The 12,703-nt window shown below is 43.5% G+C and overlaps 1 protein-coding gene across 1 annotated transcript; it reads left to right on the top strand.

Moving 5' to 3' along the window:
* The first annotated feature begins 652 nt into the window (after nucleotides 1–652).
* RBM43 (RNA binding motif protein 43) lies at nucleotides 653–10,328 on the top strand. Its single transcript, XM_081170480.1, has 4 exons — nucleotides 653–754; nucleotides 6,915–7,113; nucleotides 7,653–7,747; nucleotides 8,848–10,328. The coding sequence occupies exons 1-4, from the start codon at nucleotides 752–754 to the stop codon at nucleotides 9,616–9,618; spliced, it is 1,068 nt and encodes a 355-aa protein (XP_081026606.1). The 5' UTR covers nucleotides 653–751; the 3' UTR covers nucleotides 9,619–10,328.
* The last annotated feature ends 2,375 nt before the right edge of the window (nucleotides 10,329–12,703 follow it).

Below are 12,703 nucleotides of genomic sequence, written 5' to 3'. Positions count from 1 at the left end.
AAAGATTCCAGAGGAACAAACCTTTGAAGCTTTTATTAAATTACGGTACATCTGAAGTGGAGCACAGAGAGAATTATTGGGATATGTTAAATTGATGCCCACCTCCCACCTCGAATTAAAAGATGTGGAACAGAAATGGCTCATGCAGCGAAGTATTTTAACAACTTTTCTGTGCATGCAGTAATGGAAAAAGCGTGGCTGCTTGGATTTCTTCCTGAGAAGACTAGACGAGACTGCAAAAGTACCCTAGAATTGCAGAGTTGGAAGGGGTCAACACAGGATCTTCTATGCAACCCTCTGCAATGCAGGAATATGCAGCTGTACCACACGGGGACAGAAATCTGCATCCCTGCGTGTTAGCAGCAGCATGAACTAACTAGCTCTTGGAAGATTAAATGAGAATTAAATGAAGTTTATTCATTTATTCACATTTATAAATCAAAAGAAGATGCCGATAGGCAACGAATGCTTCCCTCGTCTCTTATTTTCCTTTCAACGAAAGCACGAGACCCTTCGGTTCCCTCATTTAATACAAAAAAGCGAGCAAGGGCTTTTCGACGCCGCTCTGCCCCGCCTAGACAAAGTTGCGCAATGCCTCTCTCGCCTAACTGGAACGAACTACACTTCCCAGCATGCACTCTGCCAGCCCGCCTCCCAAGTGTTCAGGGAAACACTCGACAGAAACGAAAGCAAATGTTTTAGCGTCGCATCTTCCAGGAGGAACGCTTCGCGAGGCGAGATCTGCGCGACTATGGCAAGTGACCGAGCGTTGCCTTTTTATATCTGCCTTGCTGATGGGGACTCGTGGAGCAAATGCTGGGTCTTCTGAAGCTCCCTAGAGATGATGGCTCTTTGGAAAGACGCCGAACCAGGAGCGTTTCCCCGGGGTGGAGTAGTCGCGTCTCCGGCGCCCTCCAATATTTCCCTTCCCCTGTTGTTACATCCAATTGCCAAGCAGGTTCTGTGCGCGCGTTTCCCAATTTTCGGTGTTTATACTACATTTTTTAAGATTTGCCTTGAGAGAGTCTTTAAACCTCTTTTGTTGACCATTACGCTTTCCATTTTAAAGTTCGGAATAGAGTAGTTGCTTTGGAAGACGATAACCGGGCATCCGCACAAGTCCAACGAAGTGGATGTTGAAGAATCATTACTTCAACACTGGTGATCTTTGCTTCTTCCACTACACTGGCATTAGTTCGCCAGTGGGAGATCTCCAGTGGCGGAGTATATTCCATCTTAGCAAATGCTTGGGTTTTTTAAATCACACCTTAGACGCAGTAGAATGATAATCTGCATCTGCATAAACTAATTTTAAACCTAGATTGTTGAGAAACTTATTTTTTCCAGGAGCTCTTGAGCTCCATGTTTTTATGACGTGCACTCAGGAAACTGTGTGTAATGGGCCTCTTTTGGTTTCATGCATTGCCTCTGGTAATTTGATAGGCGCCTTTAGCTACCTTAGCAACTGTTTGTGATCAGTATCGCTTGGTTTTTCACTAGCATGATGAATCAAAAGACCATTGCATATATTTCTGTCCTTGGCTTATCCAAAAAGGTTTTAAAAGATATATCCATCTCCAGTACCAGGTTGGCTTGGAAAGCACTGCAGTAAAACTATGGACATAAGACGAGGGCCCTTTGAGCAGGAGCGTGCAGAAGCTAGATAAGTATCTGCAGGGATTTTCAGTAGATTGGTTTCTGACTCCCAATTGTTTAACAATAGCAACAACAAAAAAGAAGGTTTTTTTTTTACCAGTGGGCATTCTCAGACACATATTAGCAAATTCAAGGGTGCACTGTTAAGGAAAAACTGGGCTGTTTGCAATAAGGTAATAGATGGGGAAATAGGTGATGTGTGGTAACAGTTGCTTGAGACATTCAGGTATAGAGCGGTATACAGATTTTATTAATAATATCAATCATAATAGCTTGATTCAACATCTTATCTCTCTGCAGACAAGTCAGCTGACATCGTTTAACCTCCTTGCAAATTTTAGTCAACCTGATCAGGTTGAATGGTAAATAAGCACATCCGGAAGTGACCTAAATTAAGAGAGTTGAAATGAAGCATAGGCAACCTGGCCGCCTTACCTCCCCCTTTCTGTCTCTGATGGATGGCAATAAAGGATGCAGTGAACAATTTCCCTTCATCACTGATGAACTTTAGGCTAATGGCAACGGTGACGAGTTAGTAATCACATTTGAATCTCACACTTTCTCCAACTAACTCAAGAGTGGTGTAGCCCCACAGCCACACTGTGTAGTAGGTGGTTAGGTTGAGAGATGGTGCATTGTCCAAAGCAATTCAGTGAGTTTAATTGCTGAGTGGAAATTTGAACCTGGGTTTCCAGCAGCCAGTCCCAGCAAGCTAACCACTGCATCCCAGTTGCTACCAGCATCCCTTTGTCGTTCCCTTGCTTTCAGTGGAAAAAGATTCTCACAGTGGCCTGCGTATGTAAGAGCAATAACCAACAAGGCAGTTTGTTTTCTGGGTTGCCCCTGGTTGCCTTCTCCTGCTCTGCATGCTTTTTCTGTACATATATACTTCCTATTCTCAGGCCCCTCACTGACCCACTGGGCAGTCATTTAAAAAAAGCAAATATATATGTAGTTGTGTTTCTGCATTCTTGCATACTTAGGTAACGTTGCTGCAGTGTGCTTCCTCACCTCCCCCCCCCCCGAAAAGGTGTGCAGGTATACTCCATTTCTGATAACCAAGAAGTATCTGGGTTGTGAGAGAGAAATAAATTTCTTTTGTTAGGGATGGGGGAAAAAATCTGGGCGAGGAATCTTGGAAGATAACCAAGATGAAGGACATTGCGGAATGTCAAGACTTCCGTTGCATGCAGTGTTAGATATGAAAGCTAGGAACTAAATGGCACCTTAAACCTAGGTTATGGGTGCAACAACAGAATGTCTAGGCGCACAAGAATACAAAGCTGAAAATGAATGAACTGCAGCTAAAATATTATGTTCATTTTTCACAAGGTCTAGTCCTTTCCCTGCCCACTCCTCTAATTTTCTTAAGAAGGTCTCTTCTCTGGTTTTCAGAGAGTAGCTGGAAGTGGGGAGGCAGAAAAAAAGTCCTCCTTTCCTTCCACTCTGCAGTTTTAATCTGAAATCTTAGGCTCAGTACTGCGCCCAGAGCTCAGAAACCGCTTGCACTAATGAAGAGTTTGGATTTGATATCCCGCTTTATCACTACCCGAAGGAGTCTCAAAGCGGCTAACAATCTCCTTTCCCTTCCTCCCTGTTGCAAAACATGTCTAGAACAATGGGAATTTTGAACACTGGTTGCATGGGAGTTAATTCCTGGTCATTGAGGTACTTTTCCACAAAAATGATTTGGATGCAAGTGGGGAAAGGATGTAGGATGATGTGTGGACGGTACAAGCTACTTGTGGTACTTATGGGTACAGATTCCATGAAGCACAGCTAATGCAGACGTAAACTTAGAGAGAGCAGAAACCAGCAATCAATCTTAAGTTTCCAGCATATTGGATCAAACTCTGCAGAGAGTGGATCATTTGCATTATCCAGCTGTGTAAGTAACCCAAAGGACAAACTGCATGGCAATGCTAATACTTATTTTACTGTGTGACTGTTGGCTACAGATAACTGCTACTGCTTATGCCTCTTTATAAGATTAGAGCTGCCACATGGGAAGTTTGGAGGGCACAGTATATGGTAAGCAGGGCATTTTATTCCACCTAGAATATCTCATTGAAGAGCTATTGCACTTCATTTACATTGCCCCAAGAAAGCTCCCAAAACTTTCCTTCTGTGTTTCTCATCACTCTTTAACTTGTTTTGCATTCTTTCTTCAGCTCAAGGATTCATCAATTTTAGGAGGGTATCCAGTGGTGGGTTTTTTGTTTGTTTTTTAAATATACCTTTTTAAAGGATAGGCATAGTAATAGGAGGAGAGGTGTTGACATGTAGAACCAGTCTGGCTATAGATTTGATTTTTTATTTTTATTTTGCCTCAAATGTGCCCTGGATTATTTTTTAGCTTTTCATATATATTCCTGCACTTGTGTTGGTTTTGATGGTTAGCGGCAGTAAATCTTGTCAGAGTTTGCACTGGAATGTATGTGCACTCCATTGTAGAGTTTTGCTTATTGGAGAGAGAGTGGATAAGGTGGGTATGTCAAGCCTGGAGTTTTCCCTATCTCTCTGGCTTCTCTGACTTTAAGGATTGCCAGATCTGAGTATGGCTGACCCAAGTCCTCTGGTATGATCCGAAGGGGTTCCGTCCTTCCGTCCGTTTGTCTGTCCACCTTTCCTTCCTTCTTTCCTTTTACCTTTCATCATTCCCAAGGTAAGGGATGGGGCCAGAGATGCAGAGAACGTGTCATTGAGCCATCTGGGACCCCGCATGGAGGTGGAGGGTCAAGGAGGTGTTGGGAGGGAGGGAGGGAGTTTGCTGGTCTTGGCATTACAGTCATACCTCATGTCACGTCCGCTTCATGTTACGTTCTTTCAGGTTACGTCCCACGGCGACCCAGAAGTACCGGAAAGGGTTACTTCCGGGTTTTGCCGCTCGCGCATGCACAGAAGCACAAAATGACATCACACGCATGTGCAGAAGCGGTGAATCGCAGCCTGCGCGTGTGCAGATGCGCCGCTGTGGGTTGCGCTCTCTTCATGTTGTGAACGGGCCTCCGGAATGGATCCCGTTCGCAACCAGAGGTACCACTGTAGACTTTTTGTGCTCAACTTGTGCGCCCAAGTACATGGAGAGGTGAGAAAGGAATCTTTCTGCCAGCTCCCCCCCCCCCCCGGCATGAAGACTTTCAATAGAAAGCCAGTAAAAGGCTGGAAGACCCCTGGAGTCCTGCATGCCAGGCATCAAGATATTGCAGGAGAAACAAACCTATGTGTGGAATATGCTAGCTTTATTTGAAAACCCAGGGTATATATGGGTAGGGGTAGTACCTCTGGTGGGGGCAGTTGGTCCGACCACCTTTGGTCCCCACCCAGCACTCAGCTCTCACCTGTGGCCCCAGGTAGGTCACTTTGAAGCTGCTAGCACAGTGGTTTGACTTCACCCCTGGAAGCGTACTCCATTGTCTCTTGAGACAGATGGATGCCAACATCAACAATTTATTACAGCCGTTTCTAGCATTCACCTTGGCCTCCCTCCCCACACCCTGGTTTTCTGACTGGTATAAATATATTTCTCAGAGAGGGAAAAATTAAAAGCAGCCTAGTTTTCTTCTGTCAGCTGCCAGACAACAGCAGTGGGGGAGGAGGGAAAGCTATTTTTCTAGGAGGGGGTTTTAGGGTATGGAAAGGAAATGCTCATAAAAATCTGTGATAAAAATAATAATAATCTGCTTCCTTTCCCAGCGCTTCTAATACTGGGTAGCTTTAGCATACTCCGGAATCAAAAGTTTTGTGTCCCTTTTGTAGGAAATGCATACTTTTTTGTGCATTCTGCAGTTTGCATTCTGCAAGCACACGATAAAGAAGATTCGGTTCATTCTGCAGTCCTTTAGGAGAAAGGAATATTTAGCATGAAGTGTGTTAAAAATAGTCCTTGCGTCGTCTTGGATTAAAAGTTGTGGATAAGGTTGCTGAGCTGTCCGTTTGAGTCTGTTTCTTCACTCTTTTTAGAAATAGGAAACAGTGATGGTAATCATAGTTCTGATTTCTTGTCATTTTATAATATTTTTTTTTAAAAAAGAGCCCTCCTACAGCAGTGCTTTCAGGCTGTAGCACAACTGCGCTGCCCTGTCTCCTTTCTGAAGCAGTAACCCAAGGAATAGACATTAAGTGCATTGTACAGAGATTTGATGCAAAGCTAGCTTAGGTTGCAAGATGTCAGCAATTATTGACAGTTCTTCCTATCATCGTCTCAACACTGGCACACCAAATTATGTGCAAAATGATCTGCTACTCCATACATACTAAAGCCATGTCACTCCTGATGGGGAATGGTGAGATTTGCTGCTTTTAAAATAATAATAATAATCATCATCATCATCATCATCATCATCATCTGACTCCCCTTTGCAAACCAACCAAATATTTGGTGTCTATTTAGTGTCTGAGGTACAATTTTCTATTATAGAGTAAGGCCTATAGTGTTTGTTGCCTAGGCCGTGAAACTCCACACCCAACGTGAGAGATCTTCATCACCATAGTTTTATCATCATCATCATCATCTCTAAAGACTGTTTTATTTCATCATGGTTTTCAATTGGTTTGTTTGATGCCTTTGGGTATTTTATGTTTCTTTCATGTCAACAATACGCGCAATACAGTTTCCTCAGCAGTTTGTACTTTCTGTATTAAAAGGCCTGTAAAAATCCCCTCTTTTTTAAAAAAATAAGTACTATGGCATCACAAATTTACAAGCATCGCTATGCCACTTTACAGAGGTGGGGGCTGAATTGAATCAAATGAATAATAAGAATACACTTGCTGTTTATGCAGCATTCATCCTGATTTCTTTGGATGGAGGTTATATGCCTTCTCATCACTCAATCAATTGTTATCCCACACTTTCTAGAACAGCTGTTTGTCGCTTCCCTTATTGCATGTAGTCCTCCCTAGTTCCATTAACAAAAGCCCGGACGAGGACTCCTGCTAGCACGATAAGACTCCCATCCTCATCCCACAGTCTCCCCCAAATCTGCTTGGGGGTTCAGGAGAACCTGCAGACCAGCAGGTGATGGAGCGATTGTTCAGTCAAGCAAGCTTGCACCAACAGAGCAACCTCCTTAGCCCTATGTTGAATCCCACCCTTTGTGTTCGAGTGTGTTTGTTGCACCACACCACTTCCATCCACTTTAATTGGGCAAACTTAAATTTGGCAGTGGATACGACTGAACCCCTCCTTAGTGACAGCCTGAAGGGGGGTGGGGCGCGGACCTGGCGCTTTCAGTGTCCCTTGTGTTTCTTCACAGGCCACCGCACAAGCTGCCAAGCCAAAAAGAACCATTGTGGTTTGCGGTGTTCCAGATGGCCTCCTAAGTGACGATGTCATGGCCGACATATTAATGATTCATTTTCAAAAGGGAAAGAATAAGGGTGGCGATGTGGAGGATGTTGCCTACCCGACATCAACAAAAGGAGTGGCATATGTAACGTTTGAAGATGAACGAGGTAATGTCAGAGGAAGGAAATTAGAATTTTGGGTCCTTAACCGTAAAGTGGAATTCTTGCTCTGTAAAACTCCTGCGTTCTTGACGTCCTGGCTCGGCGTACTCTGGGTTTGAAACCTCTCACAGTGTATAAGGTTGCCTGCCATTCGTCAGACACATAAATGCAGCAAGGCTTTAGAGAGAGAGCGTTTGCGTGGGTGTTTTAAACTACTCACACAAGAATGGAACGTATAGTATGCTGCCTGGCAGATGAAAAAATTGCAGCTGAGCCTCGGGGGGAGTAAAATTGCTGCCAATTAATCTTCTAAAGAGACAGGCTGCCGTCATTCTCCTCGGAACAATTTTTGCGTAGTGCAAAATAAGTATCAGGAGACAAGTATCGAACACTGGGGGCGGGGGAAGGAATCCCAGAGGAAAACTACCAATGAGAGGGGACCCCCCCTTCCTCCCCCAAAATCGAGGTATTCCGGGAATTGGTTGGCAACAAAGCATTCTAACTTTTACTTCTTTCTACAATACAAAATCTGAATTCCTTCTCAGATGCAGAAAATGTTCTCAGGAAAGGCGACCACCGCCTAGAGGACAAGAGGCTGCCTGTGGGTTATCCCTTGAAAGTGTCGTCATATGGAAAAAGTGTAAGTTACCCCAGCCCGACTTTTCTTCTTCTTCTTAGAATCTCTAGCCTTGCAGTTGTTTATTTTATTTATTTGTGAAACTTGTTAGTCACGTCTCACTTGAAGGTCTCCAACTGACTTAACGCGAAATAAAAACATGCACATACATAATTATATGCACATACATAGAGAGAGAGAAATGGGGGCGTGGGGGAAGTTGTGAAGTGGCAGGTGTCACCAAGGAGCTCTTTTTTGTCAGGACCGTTGCTCTTTGTTAAATTTCAGCTGAGATAACAATACAGCACAGTGAATGTCCATGTCATTGTGTAAATACAGTGGTGCCTCGCAAGACGAAATTAATCCGTTCCGCGAGTCTCTTCGTTTAGCGGTTTATTCGTCTTGCGAAGCAACCCTATTAGCGGCTTAGCGCCATTAGCGGTTTAGCGGCTATTAAAGGTTTAGCGGCTATTAAAGGCTTAGCGGATTAGCGGCTAAAAGGCTATTAGCGGCTTAGTGGCTTAGAAAAAGGGGGGGGGGGAGCGGAAAAAAATCGGAACACTTGCAAGATGTTTTCGTCTTGCAAAGCAAGCCCATAGGGAAAATCGTCTTGCGAAGCAGCTCAAAAACGGAAAACCCTTTCGTCTAGCGGGTTTTCCGTCTTTCGAGGCATTCGTCTTGCGGGGCACCACTGTAATGATAACAGTAGATCTCTTCTCCATAGAGCTTACAGTCTAATGTTTCACAGAGAGGGGCAACTGAGGAGTTGAGCGATGGGAGTGATGAGTAGATTATCAATGGTTACTGACCATAATGGCTATGTTCTACCTCCCGATGTCAGGCAGTGTTTGTCCCTGAATGCCTGGGAACCACAAGTGGGTAGAGTGTTGTAGCACTTAGGTTCTTGTTTTGGGCTTCCCATGACATCTAGTTGGGCACTGTGAGAACAGTGCTTCTGGACTAGATAGGGCAGTCATCCGATCCAGCAGGGCTCGTCTTAAGTGTAATAAGGCATCTGTGTAAAGAAACGCACACAGGTGCCTGTAACCTAAAAGTCTAGTGTTGCCTTTCAGTTATGATCTCTCTCTCTCTCTCTCTCTCTCTCTCTCTCTCTCTCTCTCTAGATTTTTACCTGCATGACATGCATCCTCAATTTGTCCCCATTTGGAGAGAAATACAACTTGGAAAGTATGGTGCAAGACTTCAAGAAGAAGTTCCCAAATTTGAGCTTTGGGCCATTACAGTCTAACGGGCTAATAAGTGTACAGGGTCCATTTTTAGCCATCAGTGCCCTCCAAAAGAATATCTTATTAAACATAAAGCATTCCCTTTCAGAACAACATGTTGCAAGAAATCTGAAAGTATCAGATCACAGGCCTGGTACAAGACAGGCAAACAGCGGATTATCCTCAGAGCTGAAAAATAATTTTGTGCAAAATGAAAGCAAGGAGGAGGGACTAACTGTTGCCCTTGACACCGATACATATCACTACATGAGAACATTTAGAGACGAGTTTTACCAAAGGATTCTAAAAGAATGTGGTGTGACTAGTTATGCAGCTGAAGATGGGGAGGTCACCACCATATATCTAAAGAGTGACAAAACCAAACCAGGTTCCAGACCATTAAGATGTGCAAAAGATAGGGTTGAAGGCTTGTTGGCAGAATTATATGGCTTTCTGCGTAAAGAAAGATTGTCACATGAAATGTCCAACAACTCTGAGAAGCGGAGACGTGAGCGTGCATGTGAGATGTTAAAGAGCCAGTATCCAAACGTTCTGGTTCTACTATACCCAACTTACATTGATATTATAGGATCCTCCTCAGACATTTATGAGTTTGCAAGACAAGTAAATAAAATGATGGGAAATGTCCCCAGAGAACCTTGGAGATAGGCAGCTGGTTATTTTGATCTCTTGAGGGCAGACCTAGATTTTCTGTTCGGCACAGGAGCTGCCACCAAAAATGGCAAGCTTCTGTCGTGTTCTCTGCTTGTAACATTTTATGCACACTTGGTAGTGTTGTGGTGTTGTTGTATCGTCCGTTTCCCGACCCCTGCACCACATCAGTGGTCAACAGAAGTGGTAAAATGGCACAGGGCAAGTGGCAGTAAGGAAAAGTGAAAGCTTTACACAAGGCTTGTTTTTTGGCAGAAGTACTATGTTGACCATAATGGCTAGTTCTACACTGACAATAAAGTGAGCTGAAACATATTGACAGTAACAGTGAAAGGACAGCTGCTGCCTAATGGAACAGCTGAAAGTAGAACAGTTTAGCAGTTTGTGGGTTTTTTAGTCTATAGATGTGACCTTTTCAGTGTCTCCCTCAGGATTTCAACACACTACTTAATAGAGCGGTTTTGCTTTCTGAAAGTTTTTTTTTCCTCCTAGCCTTTTTCTCTGGTCAAAACGACCCATCATTCTCAGCAAGTTCCTGCTCACTTGAGAGCTTTAGTCAATGGTCCTGTTATATAGAAGGTGATGTCATAGTTTAGTGTGGACAGCTGAAGCTGTTTTCTGTGTTTGACAATGAGACCTGGAAACGAGATTTCTTCATGATGTATATAGTTCAATATCACCGGATTAAAACTGGCTCTGTTGGTCAATATGTTTCACGTTAGTCCTTTTTGAACATTGACAATTAAACAAAACTGGAGCTGTATCTCTCATACCATGAGTTTTATAGCGCAGGGGTGGTTAGCCCATGGACCCCTCTCCCTAGTTGCTGAGCTTACAGCTCCTACCATCCTGACTATTGGCCATGTTCGCAGGTAGTGATGGGAGTCTCAACAACATGCAGGTCAGAGTTATCAATACTGGCAAGAGCTCTGCAGGGTTTTCAGGCAGCGGTCTCTTTCAGCCTTTTAAAGGAAGGCTTTTGTTCTTGCCCCTTCCCTTTTCCTGACCGCTAATCCAGAGCTGAAAGAAATGTGGAGGGAGGTGCTGTTTTACTAAAGGGATTTGCTGGGAGGTCACTTCAAGGGAGATAGTTGAGGAGCTGAATATGGGTCTCCACCCAGCCACCCTGCTTCTCGTTTAGAGTAGGTCTCCAGAAAAAATATATATATATAGTTTCTGATTTGAAATTTAGGCACTCAAAATATGTGATGATGATGAATTGCATGTGTGAATTAGTTCCAATCAAGTTTCCAATTGAAAAGGAATGCAACTGTTGGAAATGGGACATTGGAGTTTGCAGGGTATTTTAGGTCGCCAACAGAAATAATAATAAATATTTTTTTTTTATTTGTACCCCACCCATCTGGCTGGGTTGCCCCAGCCACTCTGAGCAGCTCCCAACAAATATAAAAGCATAATAAAACATCAAACATTAAAAACTTCCCTATACAGGGCAGTCTTCAGATGTCAAACATTCTCCACTGGCCTGATATGCAATTAACCAGCACAATAAAATCAAAAGGCTCAGAGTATTTGCAGGGACTTAAATATGATGGGCATTTTCCCCCCCAGGAAGAAAATGCATCTTCTCTCAACTGCCTGCATCTGTTCCCTATAGAGGGCATTTGCAAGTTAATATTACTCATGATATCACTGGAAAAGGTGTACAGGGATTCCCAGACCTGTCTAAAGCTGTTAAGGGCCCTGGAATAGACAAAGCTGCATTTGTCCCCTGCTATGACTGTATATGAGAAACACCATGATTTTTAGTCTGCTTTGAGAAACTATCAGGAAAATCTATATGGAGAATTAGTCTGTATTGATACATGGCTCGTGATGCTCTTTTACACCAAGGGTGAATTTGACTCTTCCTTTCTCTGCCGTTCACTAAAGAAGCATATAGCCATCTGGCAAAGGAACACAGGGAAGGAAGGCTGGGACATTGCAAGTGTCATAAAAACAAAAATCACAAGAGGGAGCCAAATACCGTCCAGCTCACAAAAATTTTCCCAGCTTGCAAAACCCGAATCCCTATACAGTAGATGTTCAGCTAAATCCTTGTACATTTGGAAGATCATTTCTCCTCTGGAACTGCCACTATGTAAAGTGTCGAAGAGGGAAATTGTGTATATACTGTAATTAAAAGTACCTTCCAATAGAGACAGTACTATCCAATCAAAAAGATCTTGTCTTTTTATGCATGTTATATCTACGTGTTAGAAAGGTGAAAAACATCAGCGCCTTCCAAGATTGTATTTTGTTCTCCTTGTATTTGCAGAGGGGAATTGCTGTGAGCACATATACTCTCTGGAAAAGGTTACGCTCAGAAATTCAGGCAGTGATCCTAAATGCACCTAATGAATTATGTTGAACTTTGGGCTTATTTCTGAGCAAACATACTTCATATTGCACTGTTTGCAACAACTCCTGTGAGATACTTGTGAAACTGGATTGTAAGAGATTCCTGCACACATAATAGCATGCAAACACTATGAAGAGAGGAAAGGTCCTATAAAAAGACCTCCTTTCCTCAATGCTCTATTATGTTAGGTGCCTGTGTTTTTGATAGTTGTACTGCACAATCCTCAAGTCTGTTCAGGAGCACGTTCTATTGAACTCAGTAGGGCTGACTCCCTGGTGGCACATGCCACTCCATTCTCCGTGTTGCAAGAGATCCCGGGGTTCTGATTCCTTAGAATGAAGGTTGACAGAGACTGGTGTCTTGAGGACATACGGTGGTTATTTTACACATGTATACAACTGGAACATAAGATGCAAGGGCCCACAGCATTAACGCCCTGGCAGATCTTCCTTCTCCATTAGTCATAGCTTTGGTTTCCAGCTTGTTCACATACAACTCTCTGACTTTTGTTCTCCTACCTAGCAGTTAGCTGTGAGGAAGGGGAGGGAGGACCACCCGTTTTTATGACACCGAGCAACTTTTGTGGTTATGTTGATTATGGTTCTTAGCTAGTCAGCCAGTGCCATTGCCTAGACAAAGGGACGAGTTTGGCAAGCTTGCTCTCATACACTCTACATCTACAGATAGAGGATTCCAAGAGCTGGAAGGGACTCAGGACAT

This window comes from Podarcis bocagei (assembly GCF_964188305.1).
Source record: "Podarcis bocagei genome assembly, chromosome: 1".
Taxonomy (NCBI): Eukaryota; Metazoa; Chordata; class Lepidosauria; order Squamata; family Lacertidae; genus Podarcis; species Podarcis bocagei.
The sequence above is the reverse complement of the archived record's forward strand: the minus strand, read 5'-3'. Positions and strand labels throughout refer to the sequence as shown.